The sequence below is a fragment of the Notamacropus eugenii genome, chromosome 4, assembly GCF_028372415.1.
Source record: "Notamacropus eugenii isolate mMacEug1 chromosome 4, mMacEug1.pri_v2, whole genome shotgun sequence".
In the NCBI taxonomy this organism is placed as follows: domain Eukaryota; kingdom Metazoa; phylum Chordata; class Mammalia; order Diprotodontia; family Macropodidae; genus Notamacropus; species Notamacropus eugenii.
Genome location: NC_092875.1, coordinates 427089023 through 427116243, shown reverse-complemented (window position 1 = coordinate 427116243; position 27221 = coordinate 427089023). Strand labels below are relative to the sequence as shown.

At 40.1% G+C, this 27221-nt stretch overlaps 2 protein-coding genes across 3 annotated transcripts in view; both read right to left on the bottom strand.

The window, feature by feature from the left end:
- SLC45A2 (solute carrier family 45 member 2) overlaps nt 1–2863 on the bottom strand; it is a 68953-nt gene extending 66090 nt beyond the window's left edge. Inside the window, exons 1-2 of the mRNA XM_072605882.1 lie at nt 1379–2863; nt 216–395 (exon numbers count right to left, since the gene is read on the bottom strand). Coding sequence (XP_072461983.1) covers nt 216–395; nt 1379–1763 — 565 coding nt within the window. The 5' untranslated portion in view covers nt 1764–2863. The remainder of the gene's footprint in view (nt 1–215; nt 396–1378) is intronic.
- An 87-nt stretch (nt 2864–2950) lies between these two features.
- On the bottom strand, nt 2951–18125 carry AMACR (alpha-methylacyl-CoA racemase). Of its 2 annotated transcripts, none has more exons than XM_072605884.1 (6): nt 18110–18125; nt 14491–14764; nt 13692–13835; nt 9050–9210; nt 5726–5912; nt 2951–3718 (listed from the first exon to the last, which is right to left on the bottom strand). In XM_072605884.1, the coding sequence occupies exons 2-6, from the start codon at nt 14732–14734 to the stop codon at nt 3309–3311; spliced, it is 1146 nt and encodes a 381-aa protein (XP_072461985.1). In that variant the 5' UTR covers nt 14735–14764; nt 18110–18125; the 3' UTR covers nt 2951–3308. The 2 variants fall into 2 exon arrangements, with proteins under 2 accessions (XP_072461985.1, XP_072461984.1); XM_072605883.1 differs by lacking the exon at nt 18110–18125 and adding an exon at nt 15050–15067.
- Between the last annotated feature and the right edge of the window lie 9096 nt (nt 18126–27221).

Here is a 27221-nt window from a genome sequence, read left to right as displayed (position 1 = left end):
CACAAGCTGACCTTCTCAAGAAAAATGGACCCGAAAACAAGGCCCTCGTGATAGTGGCACCAGATCAACTGATCTATTCATTAAAAAAGATTAGCAAAGCCAAGAAATAAAATGGCAAGGCAGCCACTGTATCTCTTCCTCCCCCCACAGAGTTCCTCCTGTTCGTGGGATAACAAAAGAAAAAGAAAAAAAAGCAAAGTCCTTTCCTTCCATACCTGTGAAGAGTGCGTGGTAATGGAGACCCCTCTCTTTATCTTGATGAGAGCAAACATCAAACAAGTAGGCTTTGATGGGGCCATCGATAAAATCAGCTGCAAAGTCAAAGAGTGCTACTCCCAGCATGGTGATGATAACTGCCCAGATGGTCAGGTTTTTGCTTGGTTTAGTAATCACAGCTGAAAAAGAAACAAGTGTCCCTGGAGTCAGGAGGATCTGAGTTCAAATCCAGTCTCAGACACTTGCTGTGTGACCTTGGGCAAGTCACTTAACCACAAGTGTCTTGCCTTCCCCCTCCAAAAAAAAAAAAAAAAAAAGGAAATAGGAGTCTCTCTAGTCAGTTGCTTTCAGTAAAGTCTGTTTTGCACAGTCTTGTCAGGGTTGCAATGGCTTTGTTTTCATCTAAAATATCCATGGAGGCATCCTGCCTCCCATTTCCCTGTCATCCAGTCAAAGAGAAGAGTACCACATGTATTATGTTCTGTTTTTAAGTTCTTCAACCCTTTCTTTATGAAACTTTCTATCCACTACTGAGTCTTGTCTCTGCCACCTAGGAATTGTATAACCTGGGCCAAGTCTGTACTACCCTGGGTCGCCATCTGCTCCTCTTTAAAGTGAGGGGGTTGGAGTAGACCTGTAAGCTTCCTTCCAATTTTAACATTGTATGAAACGTTTAGTAAAGCTGCATATTAATGATTGGGGCAAAGGAGATACAACTATTGTAGAAGTTTGGTTTTGCAAATATTCCCCCTTGGATTGACATGCTGATACTTCTCCAGCATTGTCTTGTCTTTAAATTAAACGATAATCACTATTAACTTTGTGTCTATAATGGTTAGTTGAAAATATGTATTTGATTCAGTTGGTCAGATAAGTAGAAGTAAAGACAAAAAAAGGCTCAAAGAAAAACTCAATTGATAATTCTATTTAGGATTTATCTACATCATTTTCTAAATGGAAACTTCCTGGTGTATTAAATGATATCAAGAAGTTTTAAAACTCTAGAACTTGTTGCCCCCAACAGCTTCCTCATAGTCTGGGAAATGTGATGTGACCTGTTCTGATCCAAGTCCCATTTATACGCCACATAAAACAAGTTATGGCCATTTCACAATAAGATACAGAATTATTTTTGCCTGGTTAGATCATGGTGGTCACTTACCCGAAATAACAGCATCCCCATTGAGGTATAAAGCCATACCCAGGAACATCATGATGCCCAGCGTCAAGATGTAGGGTCTCCGTTTGCCCCATCTGGATTTACAGTGGTCACTGGCTGATCCCACTACGGGCTGCAGCATGAAGCCCAGGATGGGACTGATGAGCCACACTACACTATACAGACGTTTGGGCAAGCCCACACTGAGTAGTACTGGGGTCACATAAGCAGCTTCCACAGCATAGCAAAATTCCCTGCCGAACATAGCCATGCTATGCATGATGAGTCTGCCTGCAGGTCTTCTAGGGGGCTCAGTATGGTCAAAGAAGCCAAACTTAGCAAGGGACGTATACTTCTGAATCCCATTCTGTCCACTGCTGCCACTCATGCCTGTTGAATAAAGCACTCCCTACGATACCACCACCTCCTGGGAGTAGCTCAAAGTTTTGCACAACGGACTCTTTTTGACATAGACCCTGGCAGGCGAGGAAGGAGGAGGAGGAGATGCTCAGGATGGGGGAAGGGCTCAAATTCTTTCATGCCTCCAAGGTCACAAGTTATGATCAAGGAAGAAAGGAGGGGGAGTAGGGAAGCATGACGGAGATTAGCAGCAACAAACCCCTCTGGCTCCTTGGAATTTTTTTAACAGTCTGAGAAAGGTTTTCTTTTCCCTACAGTCATTTCCCAACTTAAAAAAAGGAAAACATTACTCAAAACGCCTAAGCTTCCCCTGCCTTCCCCCCAAAATAATTTCCTCTTAATACAGTCTTTGTGCTAAAGAGCCTCTAAAAAACCAAACAATGGATTAGTTTTCCCAACTATAGGCTTCAAAGTTATGGTCACTAAATTGGCTAAATGTTGGGGAAACATTAGAAAGCTGATTTCTCAAGTACTTGTCCTTTCTAACAACAAAGGTCAGTATAGTTAACTAGCAATAAAAATGGAATAGATGGTACTCCCTAAAGTCCATCATCTTCTCCTATAATCCCCATGACAACCTTTGAATTATGGCTGGCAAACTAAACCTTCGTGTTTGGTGAAGTGCTTCCTCCAAAAGTTTTTCTCACCACATGAACACTATCAGTCTGCAGGTTACAGCTTTTTCCCATTCAAGACAGACATGCCATGAGATGGCATATGGTTCAATAGTGTTTACAGACTTTATCGAGTAGAGGTCAGTGGGGAAGTTGGAAAAGCAGCCAAAAAAAGGAAAAGCAGATGCGTGAGGGGTGAGGGGGAGGGCGGTGAGAAAGGGTGAATTCAACACTCAGGGATACAAGGAGGTAGCAGAAGGGAGTATTTTCATTGCTGTTGAAGAAATCAGCGGAAGTGGTGGTGGAGAAGTGTCCTGAGGGTGTATCTCTTTATACTAGGCAGGTAGGTGAGAGCTCAGCAAAGTCTATGAATTCTTTTTGCATACTCATGGAGTACATTTTTTTTTTGTTCAGTTACTTTTAAAAGAGGTAAGGTACCCCAGGCACAAAACAGACTGCATGGGACTGGGACTACTCTCTAGAGGTTTCTTCTATCTTTGTCTTAGGGCATCACTGAACTTTATTAAATAAGATTTTTACATTTTTACAAAATGACTTATTTTAATTCATTTGAAAACATTAAAAGTACTTTCATGTTCTAATATTAACAAATATGTTCAAAAGATGAGTTAAAAGGCATCTTTTATACACAATCATCTATTGTGAACATTATCCTAAAAATACAACATTCTTAAGCCAAAAGTTTCCATGGGAAAATCTGCAGTGAATTCTATCATACCTGGGCAATCAAAATAATGTTTTAGTTACTAGTTATTGCCTGATTAGGATATCCCAATAAAAATAATACCATAATTTCTAATCTCCATGTATAAAGTATTCATTATCATCCTGTCGCATAAGTTTATTCTTCAAACCTCCTAAACTCTACAGTTATGAGTTTACAGATTAGCTTTGAGTTTACTTGTTTCAATAATTTTGTCCATATTAAGCTGATGAATTTCTTCCTTGCTAAATCCAAATTCTTGAAGTATCTCTTCAGTATGTTCTCCTTCCAGTGGATTTCTTTTGGTAGAGGGAATAGCTGGTGTTCTTGAAAGCAACGGAGCAGGCCTGGGGCTCACATTGTGATCCTCATCAGTGATAAAAGAGCCCCGTTCTTGGTTATGTTCATCAAGGGCAGCTTTCTCCAAACTCACAACAGGAGTCACACATGCATCTGTGCCATCAAAGATCGTACACCATTCTGCCTGTGTCTTCTTTGCAAAAATATCTGCAAATTTCTTCTTCATTTCTTCCCAATCAGAAACACTCAACTGATCTGGAAGTTCATCACAATTTAATCCCAGTCCTGACGAGAGAAAATAAGACATTCTTGTTTAGTGACTATGCTCTGGCAGTGCTTAAGTCACACCATTCGTGGAAATGGACTGTGAGTTGACCGTCCCCACCTCAAATAAGATTCACTATATATCATCTCAAGTGGGTCAGGAGAATATGGTATATGACAAGAGAGTCAACAATACATTTTATGATTATGTCTTGTTTAAAAGAATAGTGTTCAGCTAGTCTAGCTTTAGTGTTCTCTTTGTAAAATGTTATCCTTGATATTAATTTCAAAGAAAATTTGTTTGTAATAGGACAATATAGTTATAAATTCTTGTTATAAATTCTCTAAATATAAAATTTTCTAAAATTATAGTATTTGTAATTTGATATTTTTTAATTAAAATTACACGATTAAATATTTCTAGCAACATTCTTCTTGTGGTAGCAAAGAAATGGAAACAAAGGAGATTTCTATTGATTGCAGAATGGCTAAACAAATTGTTGTCCAAGAATTTAATGTATAAGAAATGATGACTATTACAAAAATAGAAAAACAGAAAAAAAATTATATGAAGTAAAGGAAAGTGAAGAAGAAACAAGAAAATAATATACCAACAACAATAATATAAATAAAAAGAACCACCACAAAATTATCAAAAACAAATGCTAAAAAAGTTACAAAGAAAAAGCTTGCCCCAGAGAAGAGATATCCCCACCCTCATCTTGCTCTTTGGAGAGGTGCAGGGTATATATGGGAGGAATGGAGGTATCCATGGGTGTGGAACATTGCATGTACTGTCAGATTTTTTAAAAAAATTTTTTTTTACAACTCAAATCTTTAACTTTCTTTTCTTTTTTTTTCATTTTTTTTGATGTATCGATTGGTTTTCCTGATTTTTTTTTTCTTCTTCTTTCTTCTTTTCCTTTCATTTTCTAATCTTTGTTATAAGAGATGGCTCTCTGAGAAAGAGCTAGGGGAATAATTAAAATAGATAAACATATTATGCTAAAAAGACCTTATCTTATACTTTAGTGTGTAGTCCTTTTAAACATATCTTAATTGATCTATCTCTGGAATAAGATTTAACTTAGAAAGAGTCTAATACATCTGAATGAAATAGAAATAACCTTTGGCACAATTATTCAGTGAGCAAATTTTAAAGAGTAGGATTACTAATATAAGGAAATGGACAACTTGTTAAGAATTGCAAGAAGGCTACAATGACATGCACCACTATTAAAACCCTGTAACTGGAATTCTATATGTGATTATAAAGTGATGAACCACCAAACTTACAAATGCTTCCAGGGGTCAATCAAAGAACAGGAAATATTGAAGTGAATAGATGACTTCATCCTTTAAAGTACTACTCCAATGCCAGGAGAGAATAATTTCTGGCAAGTCCCAGTATGAAGTGACAAGCTGCATGCCCATTATTGGAGTAGCGGCCCAACGGAATTCAGATAGGTTGACCATCAAAAGCTTTCTCGCTAGGTGATAATTTTCTTCTTGGTCACAATAACTCATATATTAGACACAATTTGGATATGTGTTGGTAAAGAAGGTACTCAAATAAAATGAGGAATTGTTTAAAGGTATCTGAAGAAGTGGGTCACTTACAAAGCAAGAGTAAGGACATCTACTGGGTATAAGAAGTCACATGATAAGCTTGTATTTCTACCCTGCTCCATCAGCACAGTAATGAAAAAGAAACATGTTGAATTGAATGAAGGATATTTTAAGGACCTAAAGGGGTCTTAGTGTTAACCCACATGACCTTCAAAATTCAGAAAGATTACAAGAGCCAAATATGAATTTTTTAATTGGGAAAAACATAAGCTAGAGTATTAAATTTTAAAGTAAATTATAATATATATTGGTTACTCAGAATATAAACTCATAGGAAACCAACATTTTAAATTTCAAAAGGTCATCCAACTAATCAAGACTCCTAAGAAGCTCTCGGCTATACTGTCAAAACACTAATGAAAACACACAAACAAGAAGTAGCTTCCAAAAACTCATTACCATTAATCAACAGTGCATAGAATTGAGGTTCTATGGCACCAACAGCCATAAATTTCCCATCTGAAGTCCTGTAAGTTTCATAGAAAGGTGCTCCACTATCTAATAAATTCTTTCCTCGAGGCTGGCTCCAGATTCCTGCATTTTGTGAATGCCACAAAAAAGAACTTAGATATGCTGTTCCTTCCACCTGGAAAGAAGTAAAATAAGTGTCATTTGGTTTACAAATGAAATAGTTGATACAGATTGTTCACATTATAAAGAACACAATTAACTTCCATAGGCTTTTGTTGCTATAGGCTGCAGTTCCTATGAGATGGTATAGAAACAATTTCCACATTAGAAAAACAGGACTCCTTTTTTAAGAGAACTTAAATAAATTGCAAGCTAGAAAGGAGCTTGGTGGTCAAGTCTAACCTCTTACTTTACAGATGAAGAAACCAAGGCTGAGAAATATTAAGTGACTTGCCCAAAGTCTTACAGCTAGTACATGTTGGAGGCATAATTCAAACTTTGGTCTTGATTCCAAAGCAAAGTGCCTATTCACTTCACCACGCTATCTTTCATGCATTATTACCTCCTTACTAAATCATGAAGCTGTGTTAGTCCACCAGGGAATTATTTCACTGGAGAGGAATATCTCCTGGTCCCAAACCCCCAAAAGTTGTCTACAGGCAACCTAAACATCTCTTTATGTTTTTAGTTGTTATGACTTCAGTCCCTGAATTTTCCAGAAATCTTATAGTAAAGTTCTTGGTGTTTCTACAATACAGCCACAATGGGAAGCTTCATACCAACAATGGATAATCAATTGGAGTAAACCAGTCCCCAAACACACTTCTGATCTCCATATTCTCAGCAGATAATTTGCCTCCTTATTCAAGACCATCCAAATGCATTCTTTCAATATCCTTCTTCCACTTCTCCACATCTTCACTTATCCACTCTCAGAGGAAGTGTTTTTCCTTGCAAAGGTTAACATCTCTGATACATTTCATCCCACCTCTTATGGGGCCTTGCTCTACAGATCATCCTCTCTCTGTCATCTTCCATTTCTCCTTTGCCTGCTTTTAGCTTAAAAAACAAACAAAAATCTTCTAAATCCTTCTATATTGTCCAACTACAATTTCGCTTTTCCCCTCACTTTTGCTGCAAGCCAAATTTCTTGACAAAGAAATATATACTTATTGCCTCCACTACCTCATCACCCTTTCACTCCATGCCATGTGGTTTCAGTCCCTGACCTACTGAGCTTTCTCTCTCAAAAATCACCAATGACCTTCTAACTGCCAAATGAAATGGTCTTTTCCAAGTCCTCACCCTTCTCTGTCTCCCTACTTCATCTGTGGCACAATGGAGTTAGGAACATTCAAATCCAGTTTCAGACATTCATTTGCTTTGTGACCTTAAGCAAATAACTGATGTATAAAAGGAGGAGAATTATTCCTAGTGCTCACTTCGTAGAGTAGTGAGAATCAAATGAGACGACGTAATTAACAAATGCTTTGTTGTCCTTAAAGTGTTAGATGAATATCATTTGTTATTGTTGGTAATATCTACTTCTTTGGATTCTATGACATATTATCATCTTTCTCCGGCTTGTTTTTAACCTTCCTTCTTTGTCTCCTTCACTGGTTTTTTAACCTCCTCCTTGACATGAACACAGGCATTCTCCAAGGTTCTTTTCTCAGTATTTTCTCCTTTGGTTGTTTCATTCCCTCCAAAGGATTCATGTAATGACCTCCTAGAAAGATAGACTTAGAGTTGAAAAGAACCTCAGAGATCAGGGTCAACTCCCTCACTGGATAGATGAGAAAGACACAGGCCAGAAAAGTGAAGTGAAGGCCAGACATCACATACATAGCAGAGGGTAGAGCTGGGATTCAAAGTTCTTTTGACGTCAAATTCAGCACTTTTCTATTGTGCCATGAATACCAACAGTTAGATGAATATTTCTAGAAAGCCTAAAAAACACTGGGATTCTTAGTACTTTGTCACTTGTAGAAGAAGAAAGGGAATCAAGTCCCATTTTGTATTTTTCTTTGTTTCATGGGTTGTCCCCATGAAACAGGATTACAGTAAAAGAAATGATCAGAACAGTACAAGGAAAGGAACTAAGTAATGGTAATGATGAGTCTTTGTCATAGAGAATGACAAAGAGCACATCCCGTTCTGTGGAGAAGCGGCGCTCAGGGTGTGCACAATGGTGCACGTACTGATGGACAATGTTGCTCAGGCGATTTTTAATATTTTTTTCTTTGTTGCAGGAAAGGAGTCATGTACAAGGAAACATCTGTGATACAATTTGAAGAAGGGTTCCAGGGTTTTATCCATGGTTTGGACAAGCTTTAGAGTTTCAAGACAACTTTCAATTTAATAAAAAAAGCTTCCCTCAGGACTGGGCTCTCTGCAGCTGAAGAGACCTTTCACTGACTGTTAGCTGACAAGCAGAATGGCCTTACTCAGCTCTGCCAACATATCTTATCCACTGGGAAGCTTCCATGATGATCTCTCTGTACTCTTTACTCTTTGCATCCCAATCATCTTATGGCAAAGCAAAAAGAAACGGTAGAATGAGAGCAAGCAACTGCTGAGAGGGCTGGACCAGATGGCCTCAGAATCCTAACACACCAATAAAGTAACCAGATTGACTTTTTCCTCCAATGAGGAAAACAAGTTTTCTTAATCATTATTGTTTTCTATTTGATGCTAATTTGATACCTAATTTGTATCAGATACTTAAACTTTATTAATATTTGTACTTCCCCTACATCATTTTATAGTTTAGTCAACCACTTTTAAAAGAAACTACACCTTTTCTCACAATGACTTTTTAAAACACTTTTAAGCAGAAAATAGCAGGAGTTTAAAATAAGAGATAGAGATTTCTATACAAATAGTACATTAAAATAGTGTAAAACAGTTATTTAGACTAGAGATATATTAGACAAAAATTCATGTTTCCAATGGGATAGTGGGAGAACTTGAATCTGTTACGATTTGGTTAAATAAACACCCTCTTTTCCCCTAATTTGCTAAGAAGCATATTTCTGAGGGCAGGTATGATTAAAACTTAATTTAGAAGTTGGAAACCTGATAGTATAATTTGGAAAGATAAGGAGGGGGGAAAGTGCTGGAGTGCTATGTATAAATGAGGGGAGTCAAATGGTTAAAATGTTAACCAGGATAAATTTAGAATGTATATCAAATTATATGAGACCATCTTGAGAAAATAATTTCCTTAGAAATTTGAACATTGCTTCAAACATCAAAAAATGCATTTGGAAACAATTAGCAGTTATTTTATTTTCAGTGATGGAAACTTACCATATTTGCATCAATGACCTGACCTTTGCCGGACTGTGTACGTTCATAAAGAGCCAGCACAATGCCCAACGCACACGTCAAACCACCACCACCAAAGTCAGCCAGAAGATTTAGTGGTGCATAAGGATTCTCACTGCTCCTGCCTAATTTCGACAGCACACCTATACATTTAAAAAGAAAATAAGAAAGTGAGATAAATTATCCTATGAATTTAAAACCTGTTTTTAATCAAAACTTGAGCTCTTTAAAATCCAAAGTATTTTAGCCTTTAAAAAACAAAATGAGTTTTTTTTAATTCAGAGGAAAACTTTTCTTTCTTTCCTACATTTATAAAGACATTTCTTATAAATCAACCCACGTTTCTCAAATCCTCATCTAGTTGCTTGTGTTACTCACAGAGTTCAGGACATTCATGAATATTACAATCTCAGAGATTCCAAAGGACAGTATGAAAAAATCTCCATTTCTTTGATAAAGCCTCACTTTCTGGCCCATCTGGACTAAAATTAAATGTAGTAATCTTGACAAATCCATGATTTTATAGATTTAGGGACTCTTTCTCCTGGTGTAACTCACAACCCTACTTTTCCTCCTGTGTAGTAGTTTTTGGTCATGTAACCTGCATATGCCTCAGTTTCCTCAACTGTAACATGGAGTATGAAAACAGCACCTACCTCACAGGGTTATTGTAAGGATCAAGTGAGATATTAAGCACTTGGCCCAGAGTAAATGTTTGCTCCCTTCCCTTTCCCTCTCCAGAGTACTGAGCAAAGCACAATCAGACATCTTCTTATTCATTTAATACTTCATGAACACTCAGGTAGCACTCATAGTGTCCCACTGTGATCCTTCACTCTTATATGATGGGCCCACTTCCCTTTTTAATCATTCATAACTTCAATAATGTTTTTTATTCTACTTCTCATCATTGGCAATATACTATACCCTAAAACATATCTTCCCATTGGCTTTAAATATAGTTGTGGTTGTGATTCTCCAAGATTAGTTTCCTTCATTAAAAGTTCTACTCCAGTGACTCATCACAGTGCAGAGATACACTTGGTCCTCAAGAATTATGCCAGCATAATACAAATTCTGGCAAGTGCCAGAATCACAAATTGGAAATGCTTTGAGTAAAGAGGCCTAATACCAGACTATGCCTGTTTTCTGAGAACTACCTTAGCTACCTGTGACACATGGCAAAAAAAAAAAAAAAAAAAAAAGTGAGATTTTTAAGCAACTGCAACTCTCAAAGTCACAGAGGGGTTGTGTGAAAAAAATTCAGTATCCATCAGTAGACACTACACCAATGAAATTATGGATCATTGGAATATTGAAAGATTGATTTAGCTGAATCCTATATTGAATTCTCAGTGGATTTATTTTCTCTCTGACAACTTTCTCTGCTTATGAAACAATCAATATTGCTTGAAGCCTTCCAATATCTTCCTCCAGAATCTTTCAAAAGTGACATTATGTATGATAAAAAAGGAAACGATAAATATTGGAGAGGATCTGGGAAAACTGGGACACTGTTGGAGAAGTTGACCCAACCATTCTGGAGCTCAATTTGGAACTGTGCCCAAAGGGCTAAAAAGCAGTGCATACCCTTTGATCCAGCAATGCCACTGCTAGGTCTGTATCCCAAAGAGATTTTAAAGAGACAGAGAGAGAGACAGAGACAGAGACAGAGAGAGAGAGTCAGAGAGACAGAGAGACAGACAGAGAGAGACTCAAAGAGACACAGAGAGAGAGAGAGAGAGACTATACGAAAATATTTACAGCAGCTCTTTTTGTGGTGACTAAGACTAGGAAATTGAGGGGATTGCCCATCAACTGGGGAATGGCTGAATAAGTTGTGGTATATGATTGAAATGGAACACTATTGTGCTACAATAAATAACAAAGCAGGATGATTTAAAAAAAAATCTGGAAAGACTTTCATGAACTGATACAAAGTGAAGTGGGCAGAACCAGGAGAACATTGCACACAGAAACAGTAATATTGTACAAAGAAAAGTTGATCCAAGACAATCCCAAAGGGCTCATGATGAAAAATGATATTTGCCTCCAGAGAAAGAACTGTTACCTGAATATGGACTGAAGCATTATTACTTTTCACTTTCTTTTATTTGTTGTTGTTTAAGTCTTCTTGCACAAAACGATGACTATGGAAATGTTTTACATGATTGCCCATATATAACCTATATCAAATTGCTTACTGTCTTAGGGAGGGAGAAGGGGAGAATGGGAAGGATAGAATTAGGAACTCAAAGCTTAAAAAAAAATATTAAAATTGCTTTTACATGTAACTGAGGAGAAAAAATAAAATGTTATTTTTTAAAGTAACATTATGCTCTAAAACTCATGCTTCCATGGGTGGCCATTTCTTTTCACTCAACAAAGAGTTTGGGTGTTGGCTAATACTTTCTCGGACTCTGTGGACTGGTTTTTGAACATCAGACACTAGTCTGAGTTAAGTCTACACGTGAAACCTTTATGGCTTGGTAGAACATTCCAGGCACAACTTGTATTCCAAGGTACAGCCAACAAAAACACCTCAGATCATCTCTATGCCATAATAAGGCTTTGGGAGAGGATTTTTGCAAAAGGATAATCTCCTACTACTTATAACAGAAAGTAAAATAAAGTATTTCTTCAAGAATATATAAGGATAGGAAATAAGGCCTGGACCTATTTCACTGGCATAGGGTACTCTGGGTGGGGAAATTCCTTCTACCAATGCAGACCTTCAAATATTCTACAATTTACAATCTTAAGAGTTCTTTGGGTCACTGAGTGGTTGGGACTTGCCAGGATCACACAAGGAAGTCCCTTTTGCTCTGTAAAATGCAGATAAAATACCTATACAGTCAATCTCATAGGATCACTGTTAGGAGAATAATCTGAAAGCACTACAGAAATTCAAAGTTATTTCTTGACAGTGAACCATATTTTCTAAAGTCTTTTGCTGTCTTTCTACTCATTTTCACATTGAGAGCAGAGGACCAAAAAAGTAATTGCTTCTTAGTCTTGAGAAGTTCATAAGTTTTTCAGAGAAATTCTTGATTTCATCCTCTGCTATAATGGCATATAAGCTATAGTCATTTTCAAGATAATCCATATGCTTCTGATCAGTAATAAATGCAAAATGAGATGAGAAGACCAACGTCCAATGAAATTATGTTATTTTATTGCTTCCGGCCATAAAATAAAATCAACTAAGCGAACTTTATTTGCTTTTCCATGGAGGTTCTATATGAGTTGACTTTCCATTTGGCTATAAATTCTTCATGTTTTCTCATTTCACTTGTACTAAGAATGTCAAAATGGATACAGTGTAATGCATCCAGAAACATGTCTACTTGTACACAAAAACTGTACTTTATGAGACACAGAGATCTTAAGAATTATATAATTCTTAGTATCCTCCGCCTCCTTTTCTGTATTTTGTTAGAGTAGTCCTTGAAGGGTAGACACACTGTTTGCTATTAAGCCTGTACTACTGAGGCAGGTAGGTGGCACGCTGGATAGAGCATTAGATCTGGAATCTGAATTAAACTATGGCATTAAACATTAGCTGCATAATGGGGACGTATACATTAACCTCTGTTTGCCTTAGTTTTCTCATCTACAAAACAGGGATAATAATATTACCTACCTCACAGGGTTGTTACGGAAGCAAAACAAATTAATATATGTAAAGCTATCAGCAACCCTTAATGTACCACACAGATGCTATCGTCATTATTATTAAAGTTTCTTAGTTTGAAGAACCTGCAGGAGTCTGTGTTCCATTTGTCTAAGCCTTTGAGAACCCATGACTTCATGCCTCAGTAAGGAAAGGACGCCAGATTTCTGTGGAAGGATAATCACTTTCTTCTTACAAAAGAGACTCAAAACATGAATACCAGAAAACATTAAAATGATCAAATGCAAAAGTAAATGTGAAAACTGCATGTGGAGGAAGGATATTAATGTTTTTTCTGAGTGATAATAGTTCACATTAACAGTATCTTGTGATTCGTAGAGCACTTTTCTTACATTAAGACGAGTATGTTTTTACACTATTTTTTACAAAAAGACAAGTAACATAAACATCATCATCCTCATTTTAAATGGGAAAGCTGAGCAAGTTCAAACAGGTTAAATGACTTGCCAGCGGTGCTGCAGCGTGAATCTAAACTCCACTCTCCTGACTCCAGGTCCAGGAGGATGCCTTCCATGACATCACACCACGCAGGCTGTCAAACTGCAGAACATGTCGGTATGATACCCTAGGGAACACAAGAGGTCCTTGGGTCAGCACTCACTCTTATCTGAGGGCAGAAACCACCAAGACGCTGCAATTACGAAATCCTCCCGTGTCTACTTCACGCCCTACAGTGCTGACCAATAGGGTGATGCTGCGGACAAAAACCCGTCATCCTTGAAGGGCTCTAGGCGCCCATGGGGAAGTCTGGAGCTGGTCATGACGCAGGTGACATCAACCGCGCTTGCGGAGCAAGCATTTGTCTCATTAAGGCTGTAGAAGACTTGATACTCAATCATATTGTTAATTTCTTGTTGAAATGAACTAAACCACAAACCACGAATGGCGTCAATAAAAGTGAAAAAACAGACTGAAGATTCCCCAACATACCTGACAAGGCCAGAAAATTGATATCGTGACCCGCGACCTTAGAAAACTTTCCTGACTGACCAAATCCGGTCAATCGGGCATAGATGAGCCTTGGGTTGTCCCTTTGCAGAATGTCTGGGCCAAGTCCAAATCTCTCCATGACACCTAAATACAATGTGAACGTTTTTAAAGGCAGTTTTTGCTTAGCCGCTTTAACAATCTATGAAGCTCCCGTTCTTCGTGCTTACTCAGGCTGGGCTCTGCCCTGCGGAGTCACACTTACTTGGAGCTTTCCAAAGGCAGTTTTTGAATAGCAGGGGCGCTGGGGTGGGGGCGGGGAAGGAGGGCACTGAGGGAGGGAGGAGGGGCCCGAGGCGGCCAGGGAGGGGGTGGGGCTGGGGGGGGGGGGGGTGAGCGTGTGTGTGCGTGTGTGTGTGTGTGTGTGTGTGTGTGTGTGTGTGTGTGTATGAGAGGGGGCTGGGGGTGTGTGTGAGGGAGGGGGGCGGGGCTAGGGTGTGAGAGGGAGGGGGCGGGGCTGGGGTGTGAGAGGGAGGGGGCGGGGCTGGGGTGTGTGTGAGAGGGAGGGGGCGGGGCTCTGTGTGTGTGTGTGTGTGTGTGTGTGTGTGTGTGTGTGTGTGTGTGAGGGAGGGGGGCGGGGCTAGGGTGTGAGAGGGAGGGGGCGGGGCTGTGTGTATGTGTGTGCGTGTATGAGAGGGGACTGGGGGTGTGTGTGAGGGAGGGGGGCGGGGCTAGGGTGTGAGAGGGAGGGGGCGGGGCTGGGGGGGCTGAAGGGGCAGCGGGGCGCGGTTCTCGCTCGCACCTGGCCGGAAGGGCTCCACCAGCACGTCCATCTGCTTGCAGAGCCTGCGCATCACGACCACCCCCGGATGCCGCGTCAAGTCCAAGGCCAAGGATCGCTTCCCTCGGGTCATCCAGGTAGGGCCCTGGCTGCCCAGCCGGTCCACTCGTATCACCTGGGCCCCGAAATCGGCCAGCATCATGCCGCAGTGGGGGCCTGGGGCCAGGCCGGCCAACTCCAGCACCCGGATCCCTTGGAGAGCCATCGATGACCTCCCGAGGACCGACAGCGTCTCCTGCCGGGAAGGACAGCGGCTAAATGACCCGAGGGCCTCTCGACGTGGTGCCAAAACTGCCTTCTTAGTACGCCTGCGCGGAGTGAGGTTGCTCCTGCGCAGTGACGAAAGTGAAGCCCAGCGCCCTTACTCGGGACTAGCGAGGTACCACGAGGAATGGACTGAGTATAAGTACTGCCTAACCCCTCCCCCTGCCCGCCTTCCTCCTCCCCCCGCCCTCTTCCCCTCCCCTTCCACGTGTTCTAGACGCCTCCCTAAACTAAAGGTTGCTGCGGAGCTGCCCACCTGCAACGCTAGAGGAAATTCTTCTCTCGCTGCCCTGGATCCCCATGAAATGGCACGTCCTGTGCATTTCTACGTCCCCTTCAGGTTTGCGAAGGTCTTTGTGTGTGCAAACCTCTCGTCCAGCCCTGTGAGGGAAGGGCTGTTACTGTTCTCATTGTACAGATGAGGAAAGGAGGCTGAGAGAGATGGAGTGAATGGCTCCAGGTCACACGGGGCCGAAGCAGGATTCCAACTCAAGTCTTCTGATGCCAAGCCTGGGGACAAGCCTTGCGCTCTGCCACCTCTGCTGTGTTGCCTCTGCTTCAGAAGACCAGTGATTTTATCCACGTTTGTTCTTGGGCCACCCATACAGTTACAACCCAGTCACAAAAGCTCAACACGAGTTTGTGAGTCACACTGAGTTCCAGACATCAGTGCCAAAAAGTTAAAAGTCCTTAGTCTCGTTACCCTTATCACAACTGCGTCCAAAGCCTCTGGAGCGCACATCAGATTGGCATGATAAATCAGAGTTGGGCACCTACATCACTCTGTGAAGTGTGTGAGTAGGAATGGACTGGTAAGCACCTCTTAGAGGTCTACAGCTAGAAGGGTCCTCAGAGGCCATGTATCTCATTGCAGGGATAAGGGAGCTTGTGTGACTTGCTTGAGGTTACAAAGGTAGGAAAGCATCAGAGGAAAGTTGGACCCAGGGTTTTTTGACTTCTTAGTGCAAGTTTTCTTGTACTATGCTATGTCTTCTTCTGTTGCCATAGATAAATAAATAAGCTGGATGTGTAATTGCCAAGCATACTGCAGCAAATACCAAATTATTTGGTAGTTGGCACAAGACAGAATTTAGGGAAATTGAAGAAAATTTCGAAAGATCTACTCTGTGATCCATTCCGCTCAGATATATTCCCCAAATCTCATGTTTTCCCAGGGTAGAGATGAAACCCCATATCACTCTAACAGTCATAATTGTTCTTTGTGAATGAAGGCAGAAGACTTATGGTGGAAGGTTGGAAGCATGTATGTACTGGAGCTAGCTCATACCTTCCTTTTTGTTAACTTTTCATTATAAGCATTCGCACTTCAGAATTCAGCAAATGCTACAAATATGGACTACAGATTGATTTATTGTTTTGTTGATTGTCTAGATTTAGGGACATCATGGAGAAAATATTAATAATGCACATTATACTTAAAAGTATGTCATAGTTATATATCAATTTTTTCCAGAAACTTAGTTGTTAAACATTTTTCAGCGTGTTACTAGGTGGAAAGGACCGTACGGGTCATCTAGTCCAAGCTAGATGTTTTTATAAGTTGTTTTATGTTTTTATATGTTATATGCATTTCATATAGAGATCATTTCATATGGTGGGAACTAAGGCTTAGAGGGATTAAATTATTTACTTAAGGTCACACCTTAAACGTTGCTTCTACTAAGAGCAGGGATGTGGACCCAGCTGCCCTGACTCAAGAGCCAACCCTCTTCCCGTATGAAGAACCATTGGCTTTCCCAAAGGACAGTATAATAACCCAGCTCTCATATATCAGGGCACAGGTACAGAGGTGTTAAATATTTGATCAGGAAGAAAAAGACAGACTCTTTCTAGTCCAAACACAGTTAAGGAAACTCTTGGTTTCTGTGTCTATCTGTCTGTCTATGTCCTTTCCCCCCTCCTTCCCTCCCTCTCTTCTTTTACCTCTTATTCCTCCTCTCCCTCCCTCGTCTACCCTGCTCCCCCCAACTTTTACTGACTCGTTATCCATATATATCATACTCATATCCATACATATCCATACTCAAGAGATTACAAGCATATTCTTTGCCTGAACTGGTAAAAACCTGTGGTCACACTTGTGGTTTCCTTTAGGTAGTAAGGAAGCTCCTTGGAGGAAGCACTGTTTATTTTTTTAAATGTTTACTAAATGGAACAACTCAGCCCTGAGGCCTACTCACTGATTAGTATCCTGGTCTGAGTGTGCCATATCTTGAGAAGCTTCTTGGGCCCTGTTTATTTTACTTCCTATTCTCTCTCTGTTCTGGTCTACCTTCACAACAATTATCCTCCTCTTTCCCCCCACCCTTTCCAGCTTCCCTTTATGTGTTGTCGCCATAATGTAAATTCTTGGAGAATAGGATTGTATTCTCCTGAGAATTGTATTCTTCTTTTGGTATCTTCAGTGCTTAGTATAGCACCTGGTACATAGTATATGTTTAATAAATTCTCTGTGTCTGTCTGTCTGCCTCTCTCTCCTGTCTCCTTTTCTAGATCATCCATATCATGACCCCATATTTACAGCTCCTGAGACCATAAACACACACCATCTCCCTGACCTTGTCAGATTTTTCAGTCTCTAGTTTTGACCACGCCCCCTCTGTTCCCCTACCTTCACCCCACTATTGAACAAAAGCTTTCTCTTCTGATGAATTTCCTTCTGTCCTGCAGAAAGTCTGCTTTGACTCTCCTCATTTCCTGGGCCTCAGGTCCTTTATGTGTAAAGTGAGGGGGGTTGGATCAGATGTCATCTGGAGTCCCCTGCCATTCTAAGTCTGTGTTCCTATGATTCTCTGATCATTGATGTGGATTTTTCCCCCACCCGTGCATGCAAACTACAGATTGTATTACTTCATCCATACCATATATATTGGGAAGAAATTATGCAAGTAAATGAGAGTTCACCAAAGTAGTAGCTGTTTAACTATAGGTACAAATACCTAGGTTTTTCATATTCTTCCTTAAAACTTTGCTTAATCAGAAGTGGTCAAGAGGATTATTAAACAACTAGAACTCTGCTTTTTCTTTTATCCCACGAATCATACTGAGCAATGCATTCCTTTTGAAAAAAAGTCACTTTATATCTTTGTCATTGCAACACTAATTTCTGAATATATACCTCTCCCTTCTATCCAGAGTCCTCCCTTGTAACAAAATTTGAAGAGAATAAAAGCATTTCATGTGAAACCAAAATATCCATGGTCTGTGGCAATGTGTGCAGCGTTCCACACCCATATCCTCCTGCCTGTGCGAAGGGCTAAGGAGTACATTCCTGTGTATCATGTAGATTACTTACGGTCTTGATTTTGGAAAAGCTTCTCTCTCGAGTTATTTCCTTACATAGAAGTCTAATAGGATATGTAAGATCCAAAGTCTAAAGTTAGTTGGTCGGAATCTCTCCACCCCCTAAATAGGGTTTGTGTGACGTCAAGTATGACCTGGTGCCCAATCAGCATTACGTTGTCACTTCCCAAGTTTTTGTGACTTGGGATTACTTTCAAATATTCTTCAGCAGATGTAAGATCAAAGAGATCTTTTTCTTCCAAGAGGAGATGATAGTCCTCAGAGCAATAATGATCCAAAATTTATGCTGAAACTCAGTTGGTTTTGAGTCTCATAAGCATGAGCATCTCCTCCCAAAGTACACAGCCCCGTTACTAACTGTTGTCATGGATTTCATTTGGAAGCCAAAGGTTCAGGTTTCACAACTTTTTTTTTCCTTTCTTAACTGCCAGCAAAATGGTCCCTCCCCCCCCCCCCCCCCCCCCGACTAAGCTTTATTCTCAGAATTATGTAAACAGAACCACATCCAAGATTATACAGAGATATTCCTATATTTTTGCCACCAAAGTTATATATCATGGAATTATATGACATAAGAGCAAGGATTAGATTATGTAAAATTTTAAATCAAGTACTATCTTGTCCTACAAGGAAGGGTGTAGGAAAGGTTAAGAAGTAGAACTATTATATATATAGACCTGGAAAGGATCTGGGAGTCTGCCATCCCCCATTTCACATTTAAGGAAACTGAGACCCAGGGATATTAAGTACCTTGTTAAAGGTCACTCAGGTATTATCAGAGGAGAGATTTGAGCTCAGGTCCTATGACTCCAGATCCAGAACTCTTTCCACTAAACCACAGTAGAGAGGACTTAGTTCATCTTAGGCACCCTAGGGATCATCTAATCAACACTTTCATCTTAATGAAGTTATTGAGGCTTATTGAGGCTAAGTGATTTGTCCAAAGTCACACAGCTGGTTATTGGCAGAGTGGGAACACTTGCAATTGATAGAATTCATAAGATTAGAAGGCACCTCAAAGGCCAGTTAGCCCAGCTCCCTCATTTTATGAAAGTGGGAACAGATGCCTGAAAAGTTGGAGTGATTTGCTCAAAGTCATGCAGATAGTAACAAAGGTGGGATATGAACCAGGGGCCTCAGACTCCTAATCTACTTCTCTTTCTGTTAGACCATAATGCATCTTGTATCAGTTCAACTCAACCAGTACTCAGCAACTAACATTGTACTAACACTGTGCTAGATATGCTCTGGGATGCGGGGGTTTAACACAAAGATATTGCCCTTCACCAAAGAAATTTACAGTGTGGTTGTAAGATACTTACATGAAATGGTTAAAATGTCAGCTGTGGGTAGATGTTAAATCCAGAAATGAGTGATACAGGTAGTCAAATGTAATCCTATCTTTGCAAAGAATTGGAAAGGATGCCCATTAATTGAGGGATGGCTGAACAAGATGTGGTATATGATTGTGATGTAATACTACTGTGCTCTAAGAAGTGAGGGGGATGGTTTCAGGAAAACCTGGGAAGATTTATTTGAACTGATAAAAAGTAAAATAAACAGAATGAAAAAAAACGTTGTGCACAATAACTACAATAATGTAATGATGATCAACTGTGCAAGATTTAGCTAGTCTAATCAATAAATGATATAAGACAATTCTAAAGCATCCATGATGAAAAAATACTTACCTACCTCCAGAGGGAGAACTGATGAACTCTGAGTGAAATTTAAAACATAGGGGCATACTTCATTTTATTGCACAACACGTTATAGATACTGTGGATTTTTTTTACAAATTGAAGGTTTATGGCAATCCTGTATCAAGCAAGTCTATTGGCATCATTTTTCCAACAGCATGTGCTCACTTTGCGTTTCTGGTAATTCTTGCAACATTTCAAACTCTTTCATCATTATTATATTTGTTAAGGTGACCTGGGATTACTGATCTTTGCTGTTAACTTATTGTAATTGCTGTAGGATATCACAAGCTGTGCTCATATAAGATGGTGTTATAACTGCTCCACTGTAGGGGGAATGGGAACCTGCTGTTCCTCATCTCTCTCCCTCTCCTCTGTCTTCTCTGTGATGCAACAATATTGAAATTAGACCAATTAATACCCTACAATTGCCTCTAAACATTCAAGTGAAAGGAAGAGTCAATCAATGCAGCAAACTTCATTGTTGTCTTATTTTAAGAAATTGCCAAAGCCAACACAACCTTCTGCACCCACTACCCTACTCATCAACAGCCATTAGCATCAAGGCAAGACCCCCCTCCCCCCCAACCAGGAAAAAAATTGTGACTCACTGAAGGATTAGAGATGGTTAACATTTTTAGCAATAAAATATTTTAAATTAAAGTATGTATGTACGTTTGTTTAGACATAAAGCTATTGCTCATTTTAATAGATTACAGTTGTGTAAATAAAACTTTTGTATGTATTGGAAAACCAAAAAATTTGTGCAGCTCACTTTACTGTGGTGTTCTAACCAAACCTGTGTGCCTATACTTTTTTTTCATTTTCTTTGTTTTCTATGGGGTTTGCGTTTTTTGCAACATGGCTAACATGGAAATAAGGGGTAGAGAAAGGCTGGAGAGAGAAAATTTGTAACTCAAAATGTAAGAAAATGAATGTTATAAATAAATAAATGAATAAACAAAGAAATAACCCTACCTTTGACACTGCCTGTGTGATCTTGGGCAAATCATTTATCCTTAACAGGATCCCATTTTTTTCATCTGTAAAATGAAAAGATTGGACTAGTTGGCCTCTGAGGACCCTTTCAGCCCTGAATCTATGAACCAATTTGATTTTCTTGAGAACTTGGATAGGTTTGTTTTTATTGTTATGTCCCCAGCTCCTGAGGTACCTAGTAGGCCCTTATCTGTTGATTAACCTCATTTGAGGAGACCTTTGTCCTGGTCTTGGAGGGCAACAGCATGCAGTAGATAAAGGAACACTTGTCTTGGAGCCAGAAAGAGCTGAGCTGAAATCCTGCCTTTATATTAACTGTGACCTGAGGCAAATTACTCATATCTCTGGGCCTTCAGTTTCCTCACCTGCAAAATGGTGGCAGTATATATGTTACACTCCATGGGATTGTTGTGAGGATTCAGATACTATAAAGTGTGTCAAGGTCTTACTCTGTAAGAAAAATAGGAAGGAAGGAAATTAGCATTTATTTAGCACCCTCTTCATACCAGGCACTGTGCAGAGCACTTTACAAATATCTTGTATGAGCCTCACAACGAAGAGGCAGGTGAGACTTATCCCCATTTTATAGTTGAGGAAACTGAGGCAAACAAGATGCTAACACAGCTATTAAGTATCTGAGACTGGATTTGAACTCGTCTATCCTGACTCCAGGCCCTGCATTCCAACCACTGCACTATCTAGCTGCCTCCTAGAAGTGTAATGTCACCTGGAGTATAAAGACAAAAAAACACTATCAGTTACTAGAATCAAGCTTACATTCTACTGGTGGCTGACAATGTGTACACAGATAAGTAACTATAAAGTTTATAGAAAAAAAACAACTTTTTTCCCCTAGTTTTTGTTTTTTGGGGAGAGGCTAGAGAACTAACAACTGGAAGAACCAGCAAAGACCTCTTTTAGGAATAGGCTTCTGAGCTGAATGTTGTAGGGGAATCACCAGAGGTGAGGAGAAAAAGTCTTCCAGGAATCCGGGAGAGCCTATGCAGAAATTGGAGGTGGAAAACTACACAGCAAGAGGCCAGTTGGGTACACAGAGTATGTGAGGGGGAATAATAAGGTAGAAAGAGAGATTAGAGCCAGATTGGATAGAGGTTCAAGGACCAAACAGGAGAGTCTGGATTTATAACAGTAATGACCGTGTCCACTCTGAAAACAAGGGACCAAAGAGCTCACACAGCTTATCACAACTACTTATCACAGCTTATCACTTAACTCTAAGGAATAAAATAAAAATGAAGAGCCAATCATGGTCTTAAGCCAAAGGCTTTCTTCATTCCATTGGAGGAGGAAAACTGTAAACATACCTACCCTACTGGGACTTCTCTAGGAGGAGACCCAGTTTATTTGGTAAGGCCAAACCTTGATATGCATAGCAGTGGCTCCGAAGTGCGCAGTAGCCCTGACAAAGATGGGTAACGACAACAACTGTAAGAAGTTTAATAGGTGACAGAAACATGATGTTCCTGCCAGTGTTTGTCTGATCTCAGGGACCGCTGGGGGCTGGTGCAGAAACAATTCTGGGATTCTGCTGTGGCAGAGTTCATCCAAAGGGTGAGCGTAAAGAATTGTTATGCCAAGCTCAAAGTACAACTTGCTTCCTTGGCTTTAGCTTTGGAAAACAAGGTATCTCCTAATAGTAAAAAGACAGAGGTGGTCTTGGCATGGGGTTTTAACAATAGCTAGTATTTATATAGCACTTAAAGGTTTGGAAACTGCTTTACCTGGACTAGAGGGGTTTGGATACTCCTCTCTCAGTAAGGGACCCCAGCTCTAGAGACCCACATGTGGAACTTGACTTTAGGCCTAGAGGAACCTGGTCTCTAATGAGAGGAGTCAGGTTCTCTCATTCTCTAACTTTTTATTTCTCCATCCTGCAGCTGGAGGGAAAATCACTTACATCTTAGATATGGGTCAAGTCTAAGGACTCCCCAAAAGGGAGAAGAAAGGTGCTCAGTGTACAACGTTGATTATAGGACAGCTATTCATTTCCTTCACAAAAGAAATACTAAAACCAAAAGATTTTAAAGTATATATTGATAAAGATATAAACAGAACACAATAACCTACAATTCCTGTTACAGATTGTCATACGTTACATGTTTACTAGCATGCTGAGACATAAAACATAGAACATTTAGTGCTCAATAGGCGTTTTACTTTCACCTCAGTGCAGCACAGTCTGAACAGCCTCCTCAAAGTCCATGTCACATATATGAACAAACCAAAGAAGGACATAGGCTTTCCTGTCAGCACTCATCTTTTCCAAGCATTGTAGGAGCTTCAGGGAGCGCCTTCCACAGAACAGCCAGCACCCTACCTAGGGACCTCTCAAACTCACAAGGTCATTTCCCAGTTGGAAGCATTCATCTCAGAATTTCTGACCAGAGAAAGAAAGAGTAGAAAAAGCAGCCAGGGGCCCAATACCCAGGCTTAGGCTTGCCTAGACAACATGGATTCCTTTAGCCATGTGGGAAAAGACACGATCACTCTCATTGAAAGGCTTTTATCCCTTTCATGAGAGGTCCCTGAGAGACAATTCCATCTCACATGTTCCAGAGAGAAAAAGAAAAAAAATTCAAGAGTGGAAACTGTCTCTTCTTTCAAATTTGCTGGGTAGGTAGCTCTTCCTGGCTCAGTGACCAGTTTCCTTCGCCCCTTCAGCTGTTGCAGGAACCAAGGAATTATGCATCACCCCAAAGCAGGGGATTGTATCGCCAAGGCAATATTCACAGCACTGGTGGTGACTGAATATGCCAGTGTAGTTCTCAGTTGCAAAGTATAACAGGCTCTCCATACAGAAGGCAGAAGAAGACACCAGAGAGCCAAATCCCAGAACCAGAAAGCACAACCCATCATAGCGACCAAGAAATAAATAGACTATCATTACAGGAGGCAAAGTCATTCCCAAGTCTCCCTGCCTCCTTGCTGGAACCTTCCCACGAACAAACACTCAGGAGCCTAAGTTGTGCCTGCCTGCCTGCCTACCTGTGTCCTTCCCAGCCCTGACTAAAGTGAGCCACTTCCTCCCAGCTCCACTCCACCCTTCCTGTTCCACCTGTTCAGCAAGCTCCTCCCACCACATGACTTAGGCTTCCATTAGATCTAAGCAGGTCACCTGGGCCTATTAATGAATGGGAAAGATTTTCCCATTACATTACCATTACCCGGATGTTATCACTGAAATCTACATATGGTTTACCAGAGGTAGCCCAAGTTCTCACAAATTAAAAGGAGGGGGTATCAGTTGATTATTTGCACTAGATGATCCTAGAGGCATTCAGGAGCCATCTAAGCTTCTTGAGTTGGAGAATGGTATCATTAAATGTATAAAAAATATCCATTTGGTAACTGTGGAAGATGGGTCAAACATGGCAAAGATTGGAGTCAATGAATCCAGTGAGGAGGACTATTATAATAGTCCAGCAAGCATGAATAAGGACCTGAACCAGAGTGGTAGCCATGTGTGCAGAGAGAGGAGGGTGAATGGGAAAGGTGCTGTTCTCTGTTAGCTCTTTTTTGTTAGCTCAGATTGGTGTCAGATTTAACAGTAATTGCCACCTAGAGAGACCAGGGAAATCTAGCCATGACAGTGTGAACTACAGAAAGAAGAAGTTTAGGGTTGAGAAACTTGCTATAGATATTTTATATGTACTTGCTTCTCCCATTAGAATATACTGTATACATAATAGTGTGTGTGTGTGTGTGTGTGTGTGTGTGTGTGTGTGTGTGTGCGCGCGCGTGTGTGTTTAAGCTAGTTGGTGCAGAGGATAGAGCCCTGGGATTGGAGTCAGGAAGACTCCTCTTCTTAATTCAAATCTGGTCTCAGATACTTGACTGCCTGGGCAACCCTGGGCAAGCCATTTAACCCTGTTTGCCCCAGTTTCCTCATCTTTAAAATGAGCTGGCATGAGAAGGAGATGGCAAACCACCCTAGTATCTTGGCCAAGAAAATCCCAGATTGGGTCTTGAAGAATTGGACATGACTGACAAATAACTGAACAACAACAATTATGGGAAGTAGGTATTATTTCATTATTTGTACTTCTATTTCCAGCGCTTAGCACATCATAGGTGCTAAATAAATACTTGTTAATTGATTGAGGAATTGATTGACAGTAACAAGCCTCAGAGAGCTCTTGACTGTGCTGTGTAACAGTGGGGCACCTGGATAGAGAAAGCAGATTCCATATTAGAGGATGGTACATTTAGAATTGGAAGGAATCCTAGAGGTCATTTAATACAACCCCTTCATTTTGTACATAATGAAACTGGGGCCCTGAGAGGTCAAGTCACTTGTATTTGTATCCCTGGTATATAATAGGTATTTGAAATATATGCTTGTTGATTGATTACCTAAGGTTGCCTTGGAAAGAGAGCTGATTTAGGATATTCACATCTACTGTTCTTTCCGTTGTGCCACACTGCCTTCCTGATAATGAGTCCTGGTGGGAAATTATCATTTATTCCATGAAATAAATCTTCCTACTGCAGGCACTAAGATCAGGTTCAGCCTTATATCACTTTTGCTTATTGTTCTGTGATCAGACAAGTTTTGACTTAAGAAACGATGCTTTCCTCTAATTACATTTTTATCAGTTGCTGAAAAGATCATATCCCCTATTCTCTTATTCTTTCAGAGCTGAGTCCCCAAACAGCTGCTCTCTGAGACAAGGTACTTTTCACCTGGAGAACAAATACATTTATATTATTAGTCATTTAAAAGACTGTTGTTATCATAAGTTCAAAGTTGTTGCCTTTATTAGAGAGAGACAAAACAATCTAAAATGCGATACAGAAAAGGGACAGAATTATTTTTAAAAATCTCAATTCTAATAGTGAAGGACACCTGTGATCCCAGAAGCAGAAAGGGCACCAGCTGTGGTGGGGAGATAAGAGTGCACCAGGATCCCTGGTCCCTGACCTATGCCCACACTCCCCCAGTCATTGCTTCATGCAGTTTATGTTCCAACTCACACTTTCATTTGCATCCTATCTTGTGTTCACCACTATATATATAAAAGACGACAGGGAAACAAATGACAGCTCAGATTGTAGCAACTTCAAGGGAAAGGACTAAAAAAAACAAGATATAGGGCAATGCTTTGAAGAAAACTAACCTGAAATAGTAAAGCTTCTAAGTATTTAATAAATATAACAAGTTTCGAAAGAACTGTTCAGACTGTGCTGCACTGAGGTGAAAGGGAAATGGTTTTTCCAAACCTACCACCTCTACCCCAGTTCCCCAATGCTCTCCTGCCATACAATCCTCCCACCTGACTGCCTCTTTGGGTCTATCACCAGTCTTTCTCATTCATTACCTCATATTGTGCATTTTGTCTGACACTTTTCCGTCTTTCAAAACTTACATTCTTACAATAATATATAATAAATGTAATAATAGATAGCCAACATTTACACAGTGCTATATGTCTGATGATCCAAGTCCTTTACAGTTATCTCATTGGATCCTCATAACAGCCCTGGGAGGTAGCTGCTATTACTATTCCCATTTAACATGAAATTGAGGCAAACAGAAAGTAAGTGACTTGCCCAGGATCACATAGCTGATAAGCATCTGGGGCTAGATTTGAACTTAGGTCTTCCTGACTCCAGGCACAGCACCCTATCCACTGTACTAGCATACATACACACATAGATACATACATACAAATACATGTGTGTGTGTGTGAGTGTGTGTGTAGCGTATGCTGCTATATAATTTCCTCATCTGTAAAATGAGCTGGAGAAAGAAATGGCAAACCACTCCAATATTTTTGTCAAGAAAAATTCAGATGGGGTCCTGAAGAATCAGACAGAAATGGTGGAACAGCAAACACTTGGGTAATTGAGATTTGACCGCTTAGACTTTGCTTGTCAAATGAATCAGAAGTTTTTATTCAGATCTATGATTTTGATCACTGCAAAGGTTTTCTGATGGCGCTCCATACAAATATGAGACGGTCACAAAGTCATCTGTCAGAGGCCAGGCTTGAACGTAGGTCTTCTTGACTCCTGTGTCTATTATACTGCTCTAAAACTCCTTCAGTTTTGAAATATTTCCAAGGAAAAGGAAGATTTTAAGTAAATGCATATATATACACACATATATACACATACATACAAATATAAAATAAGGAAATACAAGTATAACAAATATAACTAAAATCGTTGTAAATTTTATTGAGGGTGGACATTCAGAAAAATGAATGGTGCCATGATGATGACTTCAAAGTCCCCCTTCCCCGTTCTTCTTACCTCTCCTATTTTTGCCTTACACCCCTACTTTGATAAAGTCCAAGCATTGCACGGGTCAGTTTGGACAGTTAGCAACCCCTATGATCTGCATTTGAAATCCAACAGAAAGTTTGCTCAGAGATTGCTGTG

What these genes read in the sequence shown, in the direction of transcription:
- AMACR (XM_072605884.1), bottom strand. Translation starts at nt 14,734, where the DNA reads ATGGCTCTCCAAGGGATCCGGGTGCTGGAGTTGGCCGGCCTGGCCCCA. An exon ending in GGTGGAGCCCTTCCGGCCAG is followed by an intron (nt 13,836 to 14,490) that starts GTGCGAGCGAGA and finishes CATTGTATTTAG; the next exon opens with GTGTCATGGAGAGATTTGGA. An exon ending in CTATGCACTGTTGATTAATG is followed by an intron (nt 3,719 to 5,725) that starts GTAATGAGTTTT and finishes TTCTCTCGTCAG; the next exon opens with GACTGGGATTAAATTGTGAT.